Below are 22,938 nucleotides of genomic sequence, written 5' to 3' on the forward strand. Positions count from 1 at the left end.
TCCTATCACAACAGGAATCCAAGTAATTCCCGTCGGCCAAGAACCGACAGGAATTAGCACTATACCGACGGGAATTATTTATTCCCGTCAGTATAGTACTTATTCCTGTTGGTTCTCGACCGACAGGAATACCTAGTCGGGGTTTAGTTAATTCTCGTCGGCCGCCGACGGAAATTAATTAATTCCCGTCGGCCTGTATGTGCGTCGTCTCGACCGTGGCACACACCACTAATCCTCGTTGGCCAGAGAGGGCCGACGGGAGTTACGCCACTAATTCCCGTCGGTCACCAATAGCCCATGGGAATTATTGTGTTCTTTTCATAACTCTCGTCATCCTCTAGCAGCCCATGGGAGTTATTCTGTTCTACTACCATAAACAGTTTTCTCTATTTTTTGTCACATTTTAACATAACAAATCACAGATATTATATTTCACAATTCTCATGCATGGCATATTAGAATTCATATACAAAGAAAAAGACATGGTTGTTGTCAGTCTTATTACAAAATCTGCAGAATCCAAACGTTAATGTCACCTTCTCTCGCTGTTAAAAATACGACATGACTACGGTAAGTCTTATTACAGAATTTACAGAATTTAAACAATTTCCCCTAGAAATGGACATATCAAATTCTATTGAAACAACACAAGGCATCAGAGAGGGGTCTCGCATGCCATGTTTATTCTCATCTCCCTATGAGCACCAGTTCCATCAGCTAAACGAAGGTGGCACCTGGCCAAATCTCCTGATGCTCTGCCTGCTTAGTGGTCCTTGCGGCTACACAATTCTTTTTCAGTTGTGCTACGACACGCTTCTTGTCTGCACTGTGCCTCGCCAATGTGAGCTGGGTCATCAGCTTGTCTTGCGCACGGGCAAGCATCCGCTTCACCTCAACCTTCAGGAACACAAAGCCATGGTTAAAATATCTTAGCTCTATACTCTTTGGTTTTGTATGTTCTAAGCCTGAACATCGATAGCAAGCTGATCAAAAGAACTAAATACAGAGTAGTGGCACAACACATCGACGTCGGCTCATTGAGTAGCCTAGAAAACTTACCATCATACTTGACTTACTATGTCAAATCCAAATGGATACAAATACCAACTGCTATATGTTGGTGCAATAAAAAATTAGTGTCCTGGCTATAAGTTATATCTCATGCTAAATTTCAAAACAAGAATATCATCATATTCTATTTGTTTGAGAACACATTGTATATTCATGCGGAGTGACCAGATGATAGCAAGAGCAGCCAAGCTTTGATGTAATAACAAGAGCGACTACATGGAGAATTATAAACACCTATTTTTGAAATAAAAAAGAGGACAGGGGAGATGAATTAGCTTGCAACCAAGGTTTTACTGAAATGGGAAAAAGCTAAGAAATAAAGGGTAACACGTAGGTAGATCAGGGATGCAGGTGGGTACCAAATGGTGCTTTCTAGGTCCGCTAGTTTAGTTCATTTCTCTCCATAAATAATTATGTATAATGTCATTCTTATTCATTTTAGCAAGTTTTGGATTGACCCAATGACTCAAAAGAAGTGCAACTCACATCCCTAGTAGTCAATCAACATACCAGAAATGATGCAAAGTGCTCTGATGTCATTACTGCATTAAAACCAACAACTGGTACCAATGCTGCCAGAACTGTTCCAAGCACAACCTGCATTATGTTTACCAGTACGAAAAAATTACTTGCTTGTACAAAAGATTTGGTATGACACTAAACATATGGATTTAGAAGGGGAGCATAACCAATATAAAGTAATGGAGAGTACGACCGTTCACAATACACAAGAGAACCTGCCTCAGGATAAGATTGATGATCAATGTGTAGCCTCCACAAGAACAAACCTGAAAGGGGATGCAGTACCATATCTTAGATCAGTGATTACCTTTAAAAGGGAAATTTTATCTCTAATAAGAGAGAAATTAATGATAATTTATTTATCTGATGGTAAGATCTTAATTGATCTTTTAGTATCAGTTCTGTGAGAACAGGCCGCATGGCCGGCCTGAAGACTTTTAAATGTCCACACTAATTGTCTCATTTCATGATATTTTTTAAAAAAAAAACTGAATGTGGACAAAGCAAAGAAAAAACAAACATATACAGGTAGTGCAACAGATAAAAGACTTACAGAGCAAAACCCTTTGGATTTAACCGATTTCTCATCTAGACTCGGGGCAAAATTTCAGAAACAAACATCACTGCAAATTGCACGTTTATACGAATACTTTCTAAGTTTAGAGATCCTTTTACCATTAGCGCAGAAGCAAATGTTATCATGAATAACCTATGAAGTATCCAAATGTACTAACCTTCAATCACTACCACGCAAGTGTCACAGGAATAACCTATGAACTATTCACATGTTGCTAACCTTCATTGCTTCAGCAGTGTAGTGTGAGGATTTCAGATCTAAGGGCTTGAAACAAAAATCATTAGGGCCATCTCCAACTGAAGGAGGACCACCTCCAAATCTAATAGGATCATTGTCATTTGTGCTACCAAACATGAATAGCGTCCCCGTGGTTGGCGAGCCCTGGCCCTGAAGAATTGCAAGGAAACAAAAAAAACATTGCTGTCAGGTACGGAATAGCTTCAGTATCGGAGTTTATTAAAATAATTGTCCTAGGTGATACCTCCTTAGTTAATTTACATATGAAATAACATGATGATTCAAAATACAGATATGAATATGAACAAAGCAAACACATGAAATTCCTATCCAGCTTTGACAACATTAACAACTGTTATATTGGAGTTCCAAGTAGTACATAAGGGGGAAGTTTGGACCTGAAGTGCGGGGCATACATTGCCATATAACTATGGAATGAAAAGAGATTGATCATCATATTCCTGCTTTCGAGAAAACTTTGAAATATTTGAACGTTACGATACTATTTTTCTGCTTTTGAGAAAACAAACAGAAGCCTGTTTGGAAAGAAGAGACTGGATGCTACAAAACAAGGCAGAACTGATCATCATGGAACTGAAGTAGAGCTTTCACGAACTCCCCTGGAGAGGTCAAAAGTTTATTAAAGCAAGCATTCTTGAACTCCCAGTTTAGCATCCATAGACGAAAGCAATACTGATTGTGGTAAAGCAAGCATTCTTAAGCAATACTTACAAGAGCACATACCATGGAATTAGAAACGAAGACTGGTGACTCCAGCAGCGTAGCTGGGCTCAGGCCAGGCGGGATGGTGAGGTAGGGCGATGGAACTTTGGGTACTGAATTGTCAGCTCCAACTGTTGTGCTGAAGGGCATGTTGAGCTTCAGCACCATGAATCCAGCTCTTGTCTGCATCCTCTCGGCGAGGCTGCTGCCAGGACTGGACTTCTGGCCAAGCTGTGGAGTCACTGGCACTGACCGAGCTTCCTCCTCAGGCGGCCTTACGGCGACTGCAAATCACACCGTCGACACATGAGTCAAGCAGCGAGTCACACTGGCGGCGGCGGAGGAGGAGGAGGCTGCCAGTTCCATTCCACGGGCGGCTCAGCTCGTCGGCAGCCAGTCCATTCCACGGACGGCAGCAGCGGCGGGGCTCAATCGTCCGGCTAGGCGGCTGTCGCTACAATCGACGACTGCGGCGCTGCGCGCGCGATCGGGATCTGTTGTTCGTCGGGCCAGATCCGGGCCCAAGGGCACAACGGGGTGGGTAGGCGGACGCGAGGACGACAGCAATCTCGATAGTGTAGGTGGGCGGTGGGGGAGGCGGCTGGGCGTACGTCCCGACGGCTGTCTCGGTAGGGAGGACATCGCGAGCATCGCGGAGGAAGCGCTGAGGCCGGGGCGAACGGAGAAGGGTTGGAAGAGCCGGCCGGGCGGGCGCTTCGCTCAGGGATTCGCGCGGAGCGGTCGCGGCGGGCGCTTAGCGGCGGGGTTAGTGGCTGGCAGACGGGGTAGGAGACGGGGGCAGTCTACAATCCACTCTTAATAGTTAGGAGAGAAATAGAGAATAGAGATAAGTCGTAACTGCATGCGACAGAAAAACTAGCCGCTGAAGCCGCCTCCGCAAGGTGCTACGAGTAGACCACCATGTTCCATAACAAGGTGCTCATCCGCGCCGCCGCTGCCTCCTCCTCCACCTCTTCCCCCACCTCCTCGCTGCCCCCATTTATCCTCCGCCAGCTCTCGGTCTCAGCCGCGGCCCCTGTACCCGCAGTAGACCTCGAAATCCTCTGCTGCAGGGTCTCCCGCCGCCACCGCCTCGCGTGCCTACCCCAGCCCCCCGCCGACGCCCTCCTCGTCTTCCAGGTATCACTCACCCTACCGCTCTGCTCCGCACCCCAGTGTTAGCAACACCTGGGAAAGGGGATCAGAGAGGAAGAGCTCAGAGAAGAATGAGACTTGGAGAAGGGAATAGCTAGGAAGAAGATGAGAAAATAGATGACGATAGTGTTTGTATTATGATAATTGGTAATTGATCTCCCTCTTAGCCTATACAACTGTTCTTTTATAGCTGTAGAAATCTACTTGCCCCCTGGCAATGGCCCCACATGGCAGCCACTCCTAACATTCCCCACTCCTTGAAACGCGGCTTGCCCCCAAGACGCTGACGGTGTAGAATCAACTTCATCTGTGGATTAGCATCATTGTTGAATGCATCACGCCTCTCTTCGGCCCGCCATCTGAACTGGGTCTGGCGCATCTTCGGAGAGGAAGTTGTAGCAGCAGCTCTTGCATATGTGCCTGACATAATAGCAGTAACTCTTGCAATACTGACAACTCTCAGACCATAGGTAACCAAGCCACGATCACCAGGATCCCAAACAAAGACTGAAAAATTGCCTTGGTCACTGCTGACGGCACTCAGACTAGAGGTAACCAAGCCGCTATCACCAAGATCCCAAACAAATACTGAAAAATTACCTTGGCCACTGCTGACAGCACTCAGACCAGAAGGAACAAGGCCAGCGGCCAAACCAATCCCTGAACCAACGTCGAGAGCTCGCATTCCCGGCTGAAGATTCTTCTCGAGGAGCTTCAGGCAAACTGCATGCATTTGTGGCACTGATATGGTGGTATTGTACCCAATCGACATGGAGTCAATAGCTGACTGTGGAGCAGGAGGTGTGGCTTGACGATTGTTTTGGAGTAGTAGATGCTCAAATAGAGCTTCCAGACTTGAACCAACAACTAGACTACTGAAATTTGGATGGACAGCGCGAACTCCAGAGCCTCCCCTCATGATAATATTGACATCACTAGATTCACTACTACCAACTGCAGGAGAAGGGATGCACCCAATTATGAGAGTATGAATAGCAGTTGATCTCCTTCTATGTTCAGTACAAGTCCCTTGTCGACCATGTATATCAAACAAACTATCTCTTCCTATTTCTGCCATCTGTTGCTGGATAAGGGCAGATATGGCGTCCATCATTCCAATTCTTTTGGCTCGACGCTCTTCAAAGTCTGGTTCAAGGAGCCCATAAGTGTTCAGTACGCCACCCATCTCACTGCTTTCCTGGATAAAACCATCATTGCAGCCGGAACAAATGGTATCCTGTCCACGAAGGTGGATTGGCCGTCGACAGGCATAACACCCATGGGTGGCCCTATTGGACATCTTGTTCCTATGCAGTTGTTCAAGCATGAACTTGTTTTTGTCGCTGGCCCTGCTAGACCACAGCTCGAGACCAGTGCCAAAGCCAGCTGAGTCAATGTCGATGAAGAGGGTCGTGGAAACACGAAACACAAAGAAGACCATGATGTTCCAATCCAAGCACGCTAACTCCAGAGGTGGAGGCCATGGTTGTTTGATCTCATTGCTGCCAGCAAAGAGGTCATCACCAAAATTGTTAGCTACCAGCACAGTTCCCTTTCCAGCAGTGTAGTAGCCATGGGCACAGTTGTTAGCTGCATCCTCCTTCGTCCGCTCCCACCCCTTCCAGTACTTCTTCCAGTTGATTGGCGGGCCGGACAGGATCCAGTACCCTCTGGGATGCAGTACACGATCATCCTCGATCAAGTACAGTCCATCGTAGAGTTGCAAAGGGCTGTAGCAGCAGAAGCAGTGCGCCATATGTAAGGCACGGGTCGGGTAGGCGAAGCATTTGGACGCGAGCACACCAATCATGACTGGCACACCGCGCACCAGCGTGAACTGCATCCGCGCCTCGTGAGAGTCCCGCAGCGCGAACGACATGGCTAGGATGTCCCATGACAACAGGTAGGCGGCCCAGCTCGTCACCCCGCATTCGATGTCGAGCGCGATGTGGATGGAGCCGTGGGACAGGACAAGCCTGCCAATGTCGTCGGTGTAGGCGTTGGCGCTGTTGGGAAACATGGTCCTGTCATCGGGAAACCTGAGCTTGTCGCCGCCGACGCGGATCAAGTTCTGCACCTTTTCCTCCGGGAGGTTGGGGACGGAGTAGGTGCGCCGGTTGAGGACTCTCATCAAACACTTGGTGGGCGTGATGGTGAGAACCTCCTCCTCCTCTGCGTCGGTGTTGGGGACGAGCGCGGGGTTCATCGCCTGGTCTGGTGACGGCAAGGAGAAACGGAGGCGGCGGACTTCGCCGGACAACTCCGTCCCGCCGATGAGGACCTTCTCGTCCGGGTCCCGATGGAACAACACCGCACCCTCGGGGAGGCACGGGTAGCGCGGTGATCCGCTGCTGTCGATGTTCGAGTCGAGCGGCGCATAGACGAGGACAGCGCCTGAATCGTCGTCAGCCGCGTTGGCGCTCGCGGCATCCTCGTCCAACACGTCGAGCTCCTGGAGGAGGTCATCGTCGGGGTTGGCGAGAGTATCGACAAACGGCTGTGGCATGGTGTAGCAGTCGTCGTCGTAGAACGGCGGAATGTAGCGGTCGGATATGGAGCCGGCGAGGAGCGTGGTCGACGAAGACATCTCGTCGGACCCCAGGGACGCAAGCACCGTGGCGGTCTGCTGCAGGCCAAAGTCGTTTCCCGAATCCAAGGACGCCACCTTCGCAGCGTCGTCGTGGACGAGAGGCGGAAGGATTGCCTCGTCGCGGTACTGTGTGTTGACGATGGAAGAAGGAGGCGCGGATCCATCGAAGGGGGAAGTGTGCTCGCGTGCGTACGGCTCGCCGCAGCGACCCACCAGCGCATCGGTCAAGCGTGCCTCCATGCGCGCCAGTGCGTCTAGAATATCCTGCATCGTGGCCTCCATCGAGATTGAGTCCTAGTCTGATACCAAATGTTAGCAACACCTGGGAAAGGGGATCAGAGAGGAAGAGCTCAGAGAAGAATGAGACTTGGAGAAGGGAATAGCTAGGAAGAAGATGAGAAAATAGATGACGATAGTGTTTGTATTATGATAATTGGTAATTGATCTCCCTCTTAGCCTATACAACTGTTCTTTTATAGCTGTAGAAATCTACTTGCCCCCTGGCAATGGCCCCACATGGCAGCCACTCCTAACACCCAGGCACGACACCTTCGTTCCTGGTGACGGTTTTCAACCCTTCGTCCTCCCGATCGTTGCAGAGATGCCAGTCCCTAGTGGCGGTCGAGGCGGTCTCCGAGATCGCGGCCGCCTTCCTTGGCGCCTCGGTGAGTCCGTGTCCTTTCCTCCCGTGCCCCACATCGGTTCTAGGTTTTTCTGCAATACAATGGTCACTCTTATGTGCTCTGTATGTAACTATTTACTGGTCAATGTGTATGGTGTTTGCCATTGTAGGTGGAGGTGGGTGAAGAGGAGGCTCTGGTATGCTCAGGTTCACTGGTCGCAGAAGCAGTTCGGTGTGAGTTGCGCTCCATGATGCTTGACCATGGGTGGAGGTGTCTGGGAGAGAATATTTACGTGGACTCGAAGTTTGATCAGAATGATGGGAGGACTGATCTGTGCGCTGTGAACGTGGTACAATGTTTGTGGCATTTTTGCCCCTTTTTATGCATTCATTGTTGCATGTTAATTTCTGTGCAAAGAAATGTCATGTGGCTGCTCCAGAATTGGAAATGAGCATTCAAATCTGGATGTTGGGGTGTTCAGTCGAATTGGTTGGTGAAGTAAAATGGGTTAGAAATGGTTAGTTATGCAGCGTGCATGATTTTAACACTGAACCGCATGCAACAGTTGCACAATCACAGTTTAGTTTGTGCTCCAACACATTTGGTTAGCTCAATGTGCCTAAAGCTTGAGCTAATGAACTTATAGTAAAGTAACATAGGCTGTTCAGAAATATCAATAGTCACTGAAGTTCAAAATCTCAGCAATCATATCATTTGGATTTGATTATTAGATTAATCCCTAGAACTCAATAGTTCTCTTCATAACTATGTGTACACTCTGACTCACAAAATAAATAACACTATGCGTGCACTCTGGTGCCTAGTCATGATCCTGATCCTGAAGTTGCCATCCAATTCCAGTTGAGCATTGACATGCGGATGCTCTAATCTTCTCTTGCGAAGCAATTGCGATGCTGTGATGCTCGATAGATATATAAAAGGCATTTGTGGTTCAGATACAAAGGTTTCTTAATGTTTTTAGTGGAAAAATAGTTTTAGAAATATGAGTCTAGAAGGAAAATGAAATGCCTCCAATGGAGGTCACATAGCCTTCACTTGTTTGTTGCATTCCTCTTTGGATAGACTACTTCTACCTTCTGTTACTCTCTACTATGAAGTATAAGCTTTTGATGTTATATTTCTGGATGTTACATTGATTAGTTATTATATTTGTGGTGGGACTGCTGCAGGAAGTTCGATTAGGGAGAAATGATGATTTTGAATTTATTGTCTCACCTGATGCATTTCGGTACACTATGCATAAGGTATCCTTGAATTCCCATTTCCCACTTCTTTCTGCAGAAAAGAAAATAGTTTCTGTTAACAAGTTCTGTATTTCTGTTGTTGCTAGAATTCTGATGTTGCTAGTTCCAGTATGGTGGAAACATTTCATCACAGCAATGAAGTAGTTTTGGATACCTCTAACATTCTAACATCATGTACAACTCTGCCTGCACTTCAGGAGGGCCGTGTGATTGGTAATTTGGAATTTTCATTTTGATTACAATGCAGTAATTCATTTCAAAATGATTTTCCCTTCTTTTGCAGGATATAGCAAGATGCTCCCCTCAGAACAGTGCTTGGGCAGGTTTATGGAGCTTTGTTTATTAAAGGTGACATATGATGTTCCTTGCTTTCTCTTTGTTTTTATTCCATAACATGATTTTTTAGGAGTAGGTTCTCCGTATGACCTTTTTCTCAAACAGATCTTTCATATGACCTTTTTTATTTCATGATTTGTGTTTGCAGCATGGGTTAGATACAAACTGCAATTATCATGTAGCAGTCAAACTCACTTATGGAGCTTCATGGGAAACAAAATGGTTATTGCCTCCTTAGTATCCTCTACATATATTATGTTGCACTGATGATATTGGTATACAGAACATTTTCACTTCTCACATCTATTTCAATATGCTTTTGATTTGCTCTCTTTTATTTAATTAAGTAGGTGGCCTTCTTCATTAGTTCTCCAAGGTCCAGGGCTTCAACCAGCCTTAAAATCTATAAGAGTATCTAAGGCAATGTCTGCCTTGCAATCCTTTGTAGAATTATTGAAAGGTATGGATGCGCTGTTGCCACTTTTTATGAAAATCTGAACTCTTATCTGTCTTCGTGATCTGGTTATTTAGATTTGTGTACACTGACAAATTGACATACGAACTTTTGCTGAGTATATATCTTTATGTATTAATGGTTCTGGGAAATATTTTTGTACATGCTGTAATGATATCTTATTAGATGCTAAGTAAACTTTCTCCTTGTTTCAGCTTGGAGTTTCTTTGGCCATAATAGTCTAACCATTAAGGTATGGTTTGAGCAATCAGGCTTTTTGTAACTCATTCTGTCAGATTGAATTATTTTTCCTGAACATACGACTCCCTTTGTTTAAAATGATAAGTCGTTTTGGGTTTTCTAGATACATAGTTTTTGTTATGCACCTAGATACTTACAATTCAATACATAGTAAAATCTATGTATCTAGAAAAGCCAAATCGACTTAGAATTTGGAACAGAGAGAGTATTAAATGGGAATTGAACATACTTACATGTATTTTTGCTACTATGAATGGCTATCCTTGTCGTCTTAAACATTAGTTCTCTTGTTGAATTATGATAGCTTATTTCTCTCTGTTTTGTTATGTGTAGTGAGTATAACAGATATATGTTGTCTCTGTTGTTGTTTAAATTATTCTGTTACAGGAACAGGTTCTACTGAACTGCTCATCAACTTTACCTGCTTGGGATAAGGCTGCAAGTGACCTGCCACCACACAGTTCAAGAACTGTTAATACTGAGAATCTTGATTTAGGTCATACTGATGTTATGTCCAAACATAAATCATTTATTCTAGGTACGTTTTGCCTAACTGACATGTTTGCATGACTAATTTTTTGTTTTATCAAATATGAACAACTAAATGTATGTATATTTTATCTTTTACAAGACTTTCGCACCCCAAAACCTGCTGTCATTTGTTCGTTGAGTGCAAAACCGTGGAATACCAACGTTCACAAGATAGCTCATTCTTTGGATGACAATGAAAATCTCAGTGAATTAAGTCCTATAAGCTTCAGATTTCAAGCACAACAGCTTGCTACAAACAGTTCATATAAATGTAAGATCAGGTTTTGCTTACTTCTGATTTTTGTACCATCTAGATATACGAATAATTTAGGTTTGGTTATTGAAGATGTTTCTCATTGCATATATTTCAATATGCAAGTTCTGTATAAAAAGGATTGGTTTGTCTATCTTATTCATGTGAACCATAGGGGATGATCACACTTGAATATATTTATATGTTACTAGGGTATTTGCACAACCAGAAAGAATAATTGGAACAAATTATCGAGGAATGCAAAATTATCTCCCCGAATAATCTCAGAAATAGTATTAGGGTGCCCAATACTATTTTAATATGGACGAGATATTGGAGAACTAGTGGAGATGCTCTAACAAACATCTTTCTAAGAGTACGTAGGATTCAGATATGGTGCTCGACTGCTCGTAAAACAGATTTCTTAGAAGTTTTTACCACATGTGGAAAATTCATGCTATAGTTAAATCACATCGGTTAAAGAGTAGCCTTAAATGTTGTGTCATTTCAGATTTAGCGGTGGAGCACCCAAGTCTCGTTGGTCTTGTTTATCATTGAAAAGTTTGCCCTTCTAGGGACCCACATGTATGTGGGTTATTTTATTTTTCCATCCTCTCCACCTTCATTGAGCATATCCTTTGCATCCTAGTTCATTGTCGGCCACCCCTCATCAGCCTCGCCTTCCTTACCCTGCTAAATGCACCTCTCCCTAGAGCCCTCCATGGAAACCCTTGACATCGATCACCCGACACAACTCAAGTAGAGAGCACAATCCCCCTCCCCAATTTTGGCCAACAACAGAGATCACAACATTGGTTCAAGTGGTGCATAATCTCATTGGATGAGGGCAGCTTACCGGTGTTTGATTCGGTAGCTCAGGATGTCTTGGCCACCATTGCTTTTGGTTGTGGTCACATGGCTAAAGTTGGATTGACGATGGCCATCTCTTTCTTATCTATCCCTGTTGCGGGTCCATCTAACTCGTCCTTGGTTCAGCACAAACACAGATCATCGGAGTTAGGTGGGAGGTGGAGCCGTGGAGGCTTAGGGACAACAACTCAGGGCTGGGCTTGTAGGCACAGGAACCGGCAGCTTTGGGCTGCGCTCGCATGAAGCGGGCATGGACTGGCGTTGCTCACCTGAGAGGTGCCAGTTTGGGACTGATGACTTGGGGCTTGGGCTCATCGGCATGGGGCATGGATTGGCGGTGTTCGGACAGAGTTTGTAGCCATGGCAGTGGGGAAAAGTGGTAGTTATTGTGGGGCTCATGCTATTTGGTGAGATGAAACTCCCACTTTATTTGAGGGGAGATGGGGAGTTTTTTTTGTGTCCATCAAATAAAGGAAGAACTATTGGGGGACCACTAGTGCAAGGAAATAGCTCTATGAGTTGGAGAATGGAAACCCTTGATGTATTGCATAGAGGTGGTGGTTACATATATAGACACAAAACCCTAACCCTAATGGGTCGGCATCCCAACAGTGGTGCTGGCCCACACACACAGTCTAACATCTCCCTGGAGTCGCAACGGGGGCACCGCACACGATGAGGCTGGAGTAGAAGCCGAAGGTAGGAGCCGACGAGTTGAAATCCCTCTGCAGTCGCAGCGTCATGAGGGTGCGAATGTTGTGGCTGGAGTAGATACCGGTGTGGACTCTTTTTTTTCGAATACGCAGGAGGGCTGCGTATCATTAAATTAAAGTAGAGGGAAAAAGGGCTTGTGGCCCGGGACAAACAGAACACACACAACACAAACACACACTCACCCTTACAAAACACACACCACACAGACACATACGACACACCAACACCCCCGTCTTTTAATAGGCTATAAGACTTTCATTTCTCTATCCAGGGTCAAAAAGAGAGCGCAAGTTCTTGGCTCCAGCAGAAACCCAAAATCTCATCTCGTCTTTAAATCCATCCTCTAAGGTATTAAGGCAGGGTCGAGCTCCTTCAAAAACACACCTGTTTCGCTGCTTCCAAATACTCCAAGCCCCAAGGATTATCATACTATTAAACCCCTTTTTTTTGCTCTTGGGAATCTTGGTTGAAGCCTTTCTCCACCATTCAGCAAAAACTGAATCTCTTCTCTTAGGACCCACAGAAGAGAGACCAATGGGAGTTAAAATATTATGCCAAAACTGTCTTGTGAAGACGCAATTAGATAGAATATGCTGCACAGTTTCGTCTTCTTGGTCACATAGAACACAAATTTCAGGATGCTGAAGCCCCCTTTTTTTAAGTCTGTCCGCTGTCCAACATTTGTTATTTATGGCCAGCCAAACAAAGGTCTTACACTTAGGCGTTGCCCAGCTCTTCCAAATTCTTTTCCAGGGCTCAAAGGATTTTGCTCCAATGAATAAAGCTTTATAGGCAGATTTGGACGTGTACAGACCATCGTTGCTAAATATCCACACATGCTGATCATTTGAATTTTGAAGCTGAAAAGATTCAATTACCTCCCATAATTGTAGATATTGCTCAATCTCAGCCAGAGAGAGATTCCTCTGGATATCTTGAACCCAGAAATGAGAGGTGAGGGCCTGCTGCACAGTCCTTACTTTTTTAAACTTCATCGGAACTGCAGCAGCAATAAGGGGAGCTATATCCACAATAGAATACCCATGAATCCAGTTATCTTTCCGAAATAAAGTTGAAATACCATTACCAATGGTGGTGGTAGTCACTGCTATCTGAAATAAAGCTCGGGCCTGGGAAGATATTTTAAAATCAGCTCGGGCCTGGGAAGATATTTTAAGATCCAGGCCACTCCAAGGCTTCGAAGGAGCAGTTTTTTGTAGCCAAAGCCATCGCAATTGTAGGGCCCAGTTCATCTTTTGGAGATTAGGAATTCCGAGGCCCCCTAAATCAAGAGGCCGAGAGATTTTATCCCAAGCTACAAGGCAATTACCTCCTCTAGCCTCCTTTCTTCCTTTCCACAAGAAGTTCCGTTGAATTTTATCAATGGCTTTGATAACCCATTTAGGAGCATTAAGAGCAATAAATAAGTAAACTGGGATGGCAGAGAGGACAGATTTGATAAGAGTGGTTCTTCCCGCAAGATTTAAAAGCTCAGCCTTCCATCCTGGAAGCTTGGCAGCAATTTTATCTATCCAGTGAGCGAGATCCCCAGCACTAAGTTTTTTGCTGCTTAGAGGGAGACCAAGATAGGTTGTGGGAAAATTTTTTGAGGCACATCCCAAGGTCTGAACAGCCAGCGCAGTCCTCTCATTATTGCACTGAATTGGGTAGGAGAAACTTTTTTGCAAGTTAGTATGAAGACCTGAGGCAACACCAAAACACCTCAAAATTTCTCTGACCACCACTAAGTCCCCAGAAACTGGTTTTACAAACACAGCAACATCATCTGCAAACATTGAAACCCTTTGGCTAATGTTTCTGCCAGCAAGGGGGTGTAATAAACCACACTCATCTGCCCTGATGAATAGGCTATTAAGAACATCCATGACTAGGATGAATAGAAAGGGAGATAAAGGATCACCTTGTCTCAACCCACGCTTGAGATTTATAGGCTGTCCAGGCACTCCATTGACAAGAACTTGAGTGGAAGATGTCCATAGCAGGTTCAAAATCAGATTGCACCAAACCTGTCCAAAACCTAAGTGTCGAAGAATTTCCAGAAGAAATGCCCAATGCACTGAGTCAAAGGCCTTTTTAATGTCCAGCTTCAAGAAAATTGCAGGGATTTTTTTTCTGGTGCAACATCTTGGTAGTTTAACTAACCATAATAAAGTTATCATGAATACATCTACCCCGAATGAAGGCACTTTGATTTGTGCTAACCATTTTATCTAGCTCAGGAGCTAACCTGTTAGCTAGAATTTTAGTGAGAAGTTTCGCAAAACTGTGAACTAGGCTGATTGGTCTAAAATCACCCGGAAGAATAGCCTCAACATGCTTTGGAATGAGAGTAATATATGCTGAATTCAACAAATCAAGCCTTCCAGAAGATCCTTGTTGGAGAATTAAGACTGCAGCCAGTAGGTCCCATTTGATTATGTCCCAACAACATTTATAAAAACGCCCTGTGTATCCGTCAGGTCCAGGGGCTTTATCATTAGGAAGACTTAAAACAGCAGAATTGATTTCCTCCAAAGAAATGGGATTATCAAAATGTGAGAGCTCCAAATTGCCTTTGTGAAAATTAGCAAGGTTAAGACTAAAATTTCGCTCAGACGCTTTACCAATCAGATCCTTATAAAACTGAAACATAGCCTGCTGTTTAGCCTCTTGAGAAGTAACAAGATTCTCGTCGACCATCAGTTTATGAATAAAGTTCTTCTTTTTCCTGAACCTGGCGTGCGCATGAAAGAAAGCCGTATTGGCATCTCCAGATTTGATAAAGTTCACTCTAGACCTTAATCTAGCAATGGTTCTTTCCAAAGAAGAAAGATGAAGACATAATAATTTTAGTTTTTTCCGCAACCACTCTTCAGCCGTCCACAAGGATCTGCTGTCTTGGGCAATTTCCAGAAGATGTAGGGTCATCTTGGCCAAAGCAAGTTGAGTAGAAACATTACCCACAGATTTTTGGCTCCAGGACTGCAGGTCCTTTGCAAGTCTCTTAAATTTAAGGGATAATCTCTGCATGGGACAAGCAGCCAAAATAGAAGCATTCCAGGAACCAACCACCACCTCCTGAAAACCTTGCATCTTGGGCCAAAAACTCTCAAAATGAAAACGCTTCTTTCCCTTAAAGGTCTCATTAAGCCTTAGGATCAGAGGACAGTGATCAGACATATTAGAGGCAGAACTCTGCAGAGAACAATCAGGAAATAAGTCCTCCCAATCAGAAGTGTAGAATACTCTGTCCAGCTTGACTAATGTAGGAACATCTCTTTGATTTGACCAGGTGAATCTTCTTCCAGTGAGAGGCAACTCCTTGAGGGAGTGATTATTAATCCAAAAATTTAAGTTGTCCATAAGAGTTCTATTGATATTTGAATTACTCTTGTCATCAGCGCATCTGATCATATTGAAGTCCCATGCGATCACCCATGGGCCAGGACAACTGGTTCTGACCAGAGAAAGCTCCTCTAAAAAAGCCAATTTCTCCTCATCTCTATGGGGTCCGTAGACACCCGAGAACCACCAAGCGGTGTTGTTTTCTTTCATAAAACAGATTGACACTGAATGGTTATGAATTTTGGAGTCTATAGCAGAAATGAGCCCTCTACGCCAGGCTATCAAGATACCTCCTCTAGTACCACTAGAAGGTAAGAAAACAAAATCCCCAAACTCTGAGCCAAGACAGGAAGCAACATCCCAGTGAGAGATAGAATTCAGCTTGGTTTCTTGAATACACACAATAGTAGGCATCACACAGTTTATTAATGATCGGAGAGTATCCCTGCGATGAGGGTCATTCAGACCCCTCACATTCCAAACCAGTATAGCAAAATTATTCATTGTGAGATAGAATACGACCATGTGGGATAATCCACATTACGAGGCTTGCAGCAGCCCATCAGCTGGACAAACGAGGAACTCCTCATCAGGGATCTCCCATCGAAACAAGGTAGCTAAAGCCTTTATCTGACTGACGGAAAGAGGCTTATCAAATTCTCTAGCGCAGCGTTCCAGATCATCCGCAGAAACAGGAGCCTGCCCATTTTTCAACCCTAGCTTCAAACAAATAGTGTGAGCCGCTGAGTTCCCCCTAAGGGGAGGAAGTTTGGCTACACGTCTTGATCTTCTTGGCACGAAGTTGGGCGGGATAGACTTTCTGGCTTTAAGCTTTGGAGATGAAGGAACCGACAACACATTTGTGAGGGGCTTTACGATCTTGTTAATGAATGTCATAGCCACCTCCTCCTCTGAAGCTATACGACTTTGCTTGGGGTGTTTTCTTCGAGAATACACTTGCAAGACCTTGCAAGGCTGCTGGACCAGGGCAGGAGATGGCCACATAATGTCCAAAGAGCTGTGAAGGCTATCATTCTGCTCAATAGACAAATCATCAGAATCCACTGAGATCTGAGTACAGACTGTGTCCAGATGAGCCAAGCCACCATCCTGAGCAGGTTCAGACACCATAAGAGCAGAAGTCACAGAGTCATGAGCTTCACCAATCTCTGACAGCACTAATGAGTCATCCACTTTTGAATCTGCAAGAGATGGCGCCAAAACAGCAGGCACCAAAGCAGAAACTAGGGAGCCAGAACTCGAAACATCCCACAAGGTAGCAGAGTATCGGAATCTCTCCACCCTAGGCGTCATCCAACTAATATCCGAAGTCATCAATAGCACTGCCTGATTAAACATACGGGCCAGGGCATTAACTGCCACCGCCCCACCCAAAACATCCGTATTAAAGCATGCAAGGGGGGGCGCCAAAGCAGCCGTCCTTCTGACAGAACCCGAGGAGCCATTCATCAATGAATCAGAGATAAAGGGTCTAACCCCAGGCGCCGTCAGCTCAGCATCCGAAGCAATCGGGAGAGCGAGGCTATCAACTGGGCCGCCCTTAACAGAGTACCAGAGGTCATTAACTGACGTCTCAACCGAGATACCCTCATTAAAGCATGCATGGGGGGCGCCAAAGCAGCAGACAAACTGCCAGGACCCAAAGAGCCAATCATTAATGAAGCAGATATCAAGGGTCCCATCCTAGGCGCCGTCAGCTCAGCGTCCAATACAGTTGGGAGAGCGAGGCTATCAACTGGGCCGCCTTTATCAGCATTAATAGAAACTCGCGGACCAAGGCGAGACTTAACCGAAGCACGAACAGTCAAGTCATGGAAACCGAGACGTCTCTTCCGCTGAACAATATCGCGATCATCATCAGATTGATCCGGCAATGGTGGATGAGAAAGGATTGTCTCACGTACCAGCCGATCATCCAAACATGAAGCCAAAACGGAGATAGGATATACCAGTGATCGGGGATACAACGAATCCACCTCAAAAGCCACAGGTGGTTCCTCAACATGCAGATCCACAATTGAAGATAACAATGTCGGTACAGGGCACCATGCACGAAGCTTGAAAATAGCCCTGTTGTTGTCATCAAAAGAACTTGGAAGGATCTCATGAATCATACAAAGACCAAATAGAAGGCTCTCCACTGTTTCAACCCTCCAAAGATGAGCAGGAATTCCATAAGCTGGGGTAAGGCTCCACCCCCTGAGGCCAAAGCATGACGAGACCAGCGCTTGATGTTCAGCCGGAGGGGGGGGACATACAGAGATTGCCCACCGGAAAGCACACGATCCGCTAGCTCGACACTTGAAAATTGAACAATGAAGTTGTTTGACGCCACCATGCGTAAGTCGAGCGCATCAGCCTCAAGGTTGAAACTTGAGATGAGCGCATCCAAGACATCTGCCGCGCAGAAAGAGCCATCTATAGCAATAACCGAGACAAGTAAAGCACGCCGAAGCTCTTCTTCAGCCTGAGAAATGATCCTGGAGCGCTTGATGAAACACACCTGACGGACGGAGGCAGTGGCAGGAGCAGGGACAGGCGGTGATGAGGAAGAGGTGGGAGGATCATCATGACCACTGCCCCTCCGAGAACTCCTCTTCCTCGGACCACGACGAGTACGCCTTCTTCCTTTGCCATCAGAAATTCCATCGACGAGACGCGCATAATCCTCCATTCTGCACCCAATGACCTTCACGGGAGATGTCCCCTGGGAGACCGGACGCCACACTTGGGTACGACGATGACGAAGCGTCTCTGTCCTTCGGCGCGGGCACACGTGAGCACGGTGCCCAGGCAGCTGGCAACAGAAACACCGCACTTGATGATGACAAACGGCTACTCGATGAGATGGCGAGAGGCAATTAAAGCACTTTCCCCTCAGATCAATGGGCATCGAAATAGGGAGGGGCTTAGAATGGGAGGAGCTCCGCCGACGAGCACGACGGCCAAGAACTTGCACCCAGCCATCACCATCCTCCCGGCCAGAAGAAGGGAGGGCAGAGCATTTGGAAGATACCAGAACGTCCTTGTACGAAGCTTGCAGTTTGAAAGGCCTCTGGGGTACGTCAGAGGAGTATCCACCGTCTTCACTCCAGCGCTGCGACTTGGACCGACCCGCAGGGATGGAAGCAGGAGAATCAACCGGTGCCTGGAGAGAAAGGGATGTGGACGCCGGGTCCAGGATAGACATCGGTGTGGGGTTGTGGGGGGCTGAGGCACCGGGGGGAGAGAGGAAAGGGAGGGGCGGGATGGGAGGGCTAGAAGACGATAGCCTTAGGATGCCGAGGTAGCCGAAGTCGTGGTGGCCTTGGTCGTGAGACACGCAACAGTAGCCTGTTCTTCGGTAGGGGTTGACGTTCGAGCATCAACGATCGGCGACGCAAAAGGGACAACATCAGCCCCATGGACCTTCTTGCTTCTTTCCGCGCCCGGTTGTCAAGGAGCCCCGCCAAGGAGGTCGGCGGTAGCGCACGTGTCTGCGCCGGTCAGGGTGGTCGCGCCTGCGGCAGAAAAGAGAGAGTATCGATGGATCCGATCGGGAAGGCCACGACAGCGACAAATCCAGCCATGAAGATGGTGATCTGGCTAAAGAGACGGCGGATCTAGCCGGGAAGGTTGCGATAGCGTGGATCCGACCGAGAAAGCCGCAACACGACGGATCTTGCCGTGGAGGTGACGAATAAGGGGGTGGGCAACGCGGCAGGGCGGGTCCAACCGGACAGGGGCCTGCACCGGGCTCAACTAGACATGGCGCTTTTGATACCGGTGCAGGAGAAGTGCGAAGGGGGAGGCGCTGCTGGGGCGTCGGCTAGACAGGGCGCTGCACAGGAGGCAAGGTTGGCAGCGCAGGAGGGAGAAGAACCGCGCCGCTGCTACGCACCGGCGTGTGGAGCCGTTTCGCCGCTGGTCGTGGACGCGCCTGAGGAGGGCCGCCGCGCCAGCCGCGCCGGTTTGGGGTTGGACGGCGAAGGGCAGCCGTGGGCGCGCTGCCCAGGCCGAGTTCGGCCCAGGTGGCACCATCAGCATCGGGGGAGCGGAGACACCGGCCGATGTGGAGCTGCTCGACAATCAGAGCAGGAGGGAGCTTGAGTGCACGGCCACTCGAAGAAGATGACCGGGAGCGAGCACTGGCACAAGCGGAGGTCCGGGCGGCGCTTGGATGGCGAGGAACAGGGAGGACGGCGCGGGATCTGGCGATGGAGAGGGCGCTCGGTCCGGCGGCGACCGACGACGAGAAGGTGACCCGAAGAGGAGAGCCCCGCGGCCGAAACAGTAGTCATGCGCGTGGCAGGGACGACTGCGCGTCGGAGGCAGCACGGGTGTGGTGGAGCAGGGGCTCTCCTCAGCCATAAGGGGGAGGACGTCCTAACGCGCGACCCAAGCAGAGGGCGAGCGACACAGGCCGCCGGCGAACTCCAGTGGCGGCGATTGGGGAGAGCCTGTGACCATGGGGGGTGCAGGGAGATGGAGCTGGGGGAGAGAGAGGGTCGGCGGCCAGGGAGAAGGAGGTGGATTGCGGGTCCGGCGAGCTCGCATCGACGAGGGGCGATGGTTGCCAGGAGCTGGGCGCCGGATGGGGAAGAGAGGTGGGGGATGGCGGCAGCTGGGGAGATGGGCCGAAGATGGGCCTCCCAGGGACGGCGACGCAGAAGCAGGTGCCCAGCGGCTGGCAGCTAGCATATTGGAGGAGCCGGCGATGGCTGCTAGTTGGGAGAAGAGGAAAACCTAGCTGATACCATGTTGGAATGGGAAACCCTTGATTGTATTGCATAGAGCTGGTGGTTACATATATAGACACATGACGGTCGGCAGCCCAACAGTGGTGCCCGCCTATACGCACAGTCTAACACTATGCCTCTAGATCCCCCAATATGATAGTTTTATGGCGATGAGAAGTCATATTGGGAGACTTGTTGGAGATGCTCTTAGGAGGCGCCTTGTCAGAGTATTCTATCTCTCTGCAGCCAAATCTCGCAGAATGCCATCCCAAGATAACATGCTCGTTGAAGATCAGTTTCATGTTAAAAATTGTCCCATCTTCAATCTTTGAATGATGTGAAGAGGGAGATAGGAGCTAACTTCTATTAAACTAGAATTCATTATGCAGTACTATTTGCTTTTGGGACTTAAAACACCTGCTCCTTCTGTACTAAAATCTTATGCAGCACAAGTTAGTATGATGAAACCTTCATTCAGCAGAAGTAAATCAACAGAAAAAAGAAAGTTGATATGTTCATCAGGTAGATATTGTCGGTTTATTACAATTATAAATGCATGCACATCTATGGGTCTTTGATCACACTGTTGATTCATTTTGTCAGTACTGCTATTTTGCTCCATTAGTAAAAGGAAATTCTCCTTACACTACCTCTAATCATTGTTGCATCAGAACAACCTTATACTGATAATTCAAAAAAATCAAGCCATCCTGATGCTGTAGCAAATTGTGCCAATCATGTTAGTTCATCAAGTGCAATTCTTCACATGCCCGTCATTCAGGTATGGACTTGGCTTTTGCCGGAGGAATAACCACAATAGTTATAGTATGCATGACAAACTGATGTTTGCCAAATGGAGTATAGTTATATGTGGGGCGAATCTTTTTGTGGCAGCAGCAGTATTTAGGGGTTAAAAGGTGTCTTTTACTTTTTTTCGTTAAGGTTGGCCTATATATATGGTTGTTGTTTTTTTCCTCTTTCAGATCAGCATTTGCCTATATTTTGAAAGGCAATCAGTTCCTGTAGTTTGTCCAGTTTATACACCACTTGCTGTCCATCCAAATGATTCCCTTATGTTCCCTCATAATATGTACTCCCTCAGTCCCACAATAGAGTTCGTTTTACCACTTGCTATTTGTCTATATTCAAATAAATGGTAATGAATCTAGACACATATACATAACACATACACTAATTATTGTATGAATCCAATAAAATATTAAAACAAATTTTAATTTGGAACAGAGGGAGTATACAGTAGTGCACTAGTGCTAGATTGTATTTTAGAAACAAATGAAGAACATTTTGAAATTGATTTGAGCTATAAACCAACTTGTAAAGTTTTATGTCAAAAGTAACCTTATTTAGAGTTTGGTATATAAATATATTCCCAGTGTGCGTAATTAGGAAACATGAAGTTTTAGCTGCGTTTATTGCTCGTCACAACAGGTTTCTGAAAATCATGGAAGAAAGCTTGCAGAGTTGCTGAAGATCAGCGGTAAAGGAGGTGGAAGGATTGCAGAAGGTATAATTAATCCCAAAACTGTTCTGTCTTCACATATAATTATAAGAAAGTACCTAATCTTCCTTATTTACCATGCAGTCCAACAGGGTTATTTAGAAACAAAGAATTTGGACACAGGAAGGAAGATAAGTCATTTTTATCTTTTTCTCTATGTCATCAGCCAAGCTGTTAATTGCAATGAATAATATAGTTTGCAAAACACTTTACAAGTTAAATTTCTTCTCTTAAAACCAATTGAGATAAGAGTAGTATCTTAGACTTCATAGAAAATTAACAGTTTACGGTGGGCGCTAATGTTGCTCACCTGCTTCGATTCCTCGAGGGGATCAAAACAGAGCAACACAATTAGAGATGTCGAACCTTCATCCCTGTAATTTATCTCTTAATGTGAAATAAATTACATGAAGATCATTATAATTATGATTTCAAGGGAACAAGATAAATAAACACAATCATAGAAATTTATAGCTGCTATACTCCCTTTATTACTCTTTTCCAGTTACAAATGATAACAATTGTACCTTCGGATGTTGAAACAAGAGTTCAGAGGTGAAAGTGATGTACAACAGCTTTGGATGTTGGGCGATTTCACAAATGATCTAAAGGCTCAATGTGCCCTAATGCATGGCACTGTACCTCAATTTATAGCGGTGACTCGGTACACAACTTCGTACAAAATCACAAACATGTCCTTAGTACTCATACAAGATTACATGATTCTCTATGGGTGTTATCGTCATGTCTCCTTGGGACAACGATGCATGCGCTGGCGAGCTCCTTCATATTTTTTTCGAGTCGTCTCCTTCACCTAGAGACCACAAAGCCGAAGCTCCTCTATCTTCACTCGCATTGTCGAGAAGAAGGTCTGGAACGGAGGAGATTCCCCTTATTCCTTCGGGATACCTAAAATATACTTAGAGACAAGTAACAACTTAACGTTTTGAGGACCTTCGGCAGAGGAAGGCCCCCAACAATAGGTATCTTGCAATTTAGACAAACCATGCAACTCAAATGTACTCCATAAGGGGAAGTGGTGCAAGCCAATTGACTTTGTTGCTTTGGTTTTATTCTTTCATTACGGTTCTTTTTTATAACTCGTGACCGTCCAGTTGGAATATTTAACAAATTTAAAATTTAGGCTTTCTTA

General features: G+C 46.0%; 2 protein-coding genes across 2 annotated transcripts; one reads left to right on the top strand and one right to left on the bottom strand.

Moving 5' to 3' along the window:
- Window positions 1-4,290: 4,290 nt before the first annotated feature.
- Window positions 4,291-7,412, bottom strand: LOC103643551 (uncharacterized). The gene has a single exon (XM_020546773.3). It carries the CDS (start codon window positions 7,155-7,157, stop codon window positions 4,470-4,472), a length of 2,688 nt encoding a protein of 895 aa, XP_020402362.1. The 5' UTR covers window positions 7,158-7,412; the 3' UTR covers window positions 4,291-4,469.
- LOC103643550 (uncharacterized) lies at window positions 7,412-11,447 on the top strand. The gene is made up of 9 exons (XM_035964283.1): window positions 7,412-7,540; window positions 7,668-7,847; window positions 8,689-8,763; window positions 8,850-8,976; window positions 9,047-9,111; window positions 9,248-9,559; window positions 9,769-9,806; window positions 10,202-10,352; window positions 10,446-11,447. Exons 2-6 carry the CDS (start codon window positions 7,746-7,748, stop codon window positions 9,335-9,337), a joined length of 459 nt encoding a protein of 152 aa, XP_035820176.1. The 5' UTR covers window positions 7,412-7,540; window positions 7,668-7,745; the 3' UTR covers window positions 9,338-9,559; window positions 9,769-9,806; window positions 10,202-10,352; window positions 10,446-11,447.
- Window positions 11,448-22,938: the final 11,491 nt, after the last annotated feature.

This window comes from Zea mays, chromosome 1 (assembly GCF_902167145.1).
Source record: "Zea mays cultivar B73 chromosome 1, Zm-B73-REFERENCE-NAM-5.0, whole genome shotgun sequence".
NCBI lineage: Eukaryota > Viridiplantae > Streptophyta > Magnoliopsida > Poales > Poaceae > Zea > Zea mays.

Coding starts and splice junctions, on each gene's coding strand:
- LOC103643551 (XM_020546773.3), bottom strand. CDS start 7,157: ATGGAGGCCACGATGCAGGATATTCTAGACGCACTGGCGCGCATGGAG.
- LOC103643550 (XM_035964283.1), top strand. CDS start 7,746: ATGATGCTTGACCATGGGTGGAGGTGTCTGGGAGAGAATATTTACGTG. Junction 8,764..8,849: donor TTCGGTACACTATGCATAAG/GTATCCTTGAAT, acceptor TGTTGTTGCTAG/AATTCTGATGTTGCTAGTTC. Junction 9,112..9,247: donor TGGAGCTTTGTTTATTAAAG/GTGACATATGAT, acceptor TTGTGTTTGCAG/CATGGGTTAGATACAAACTG.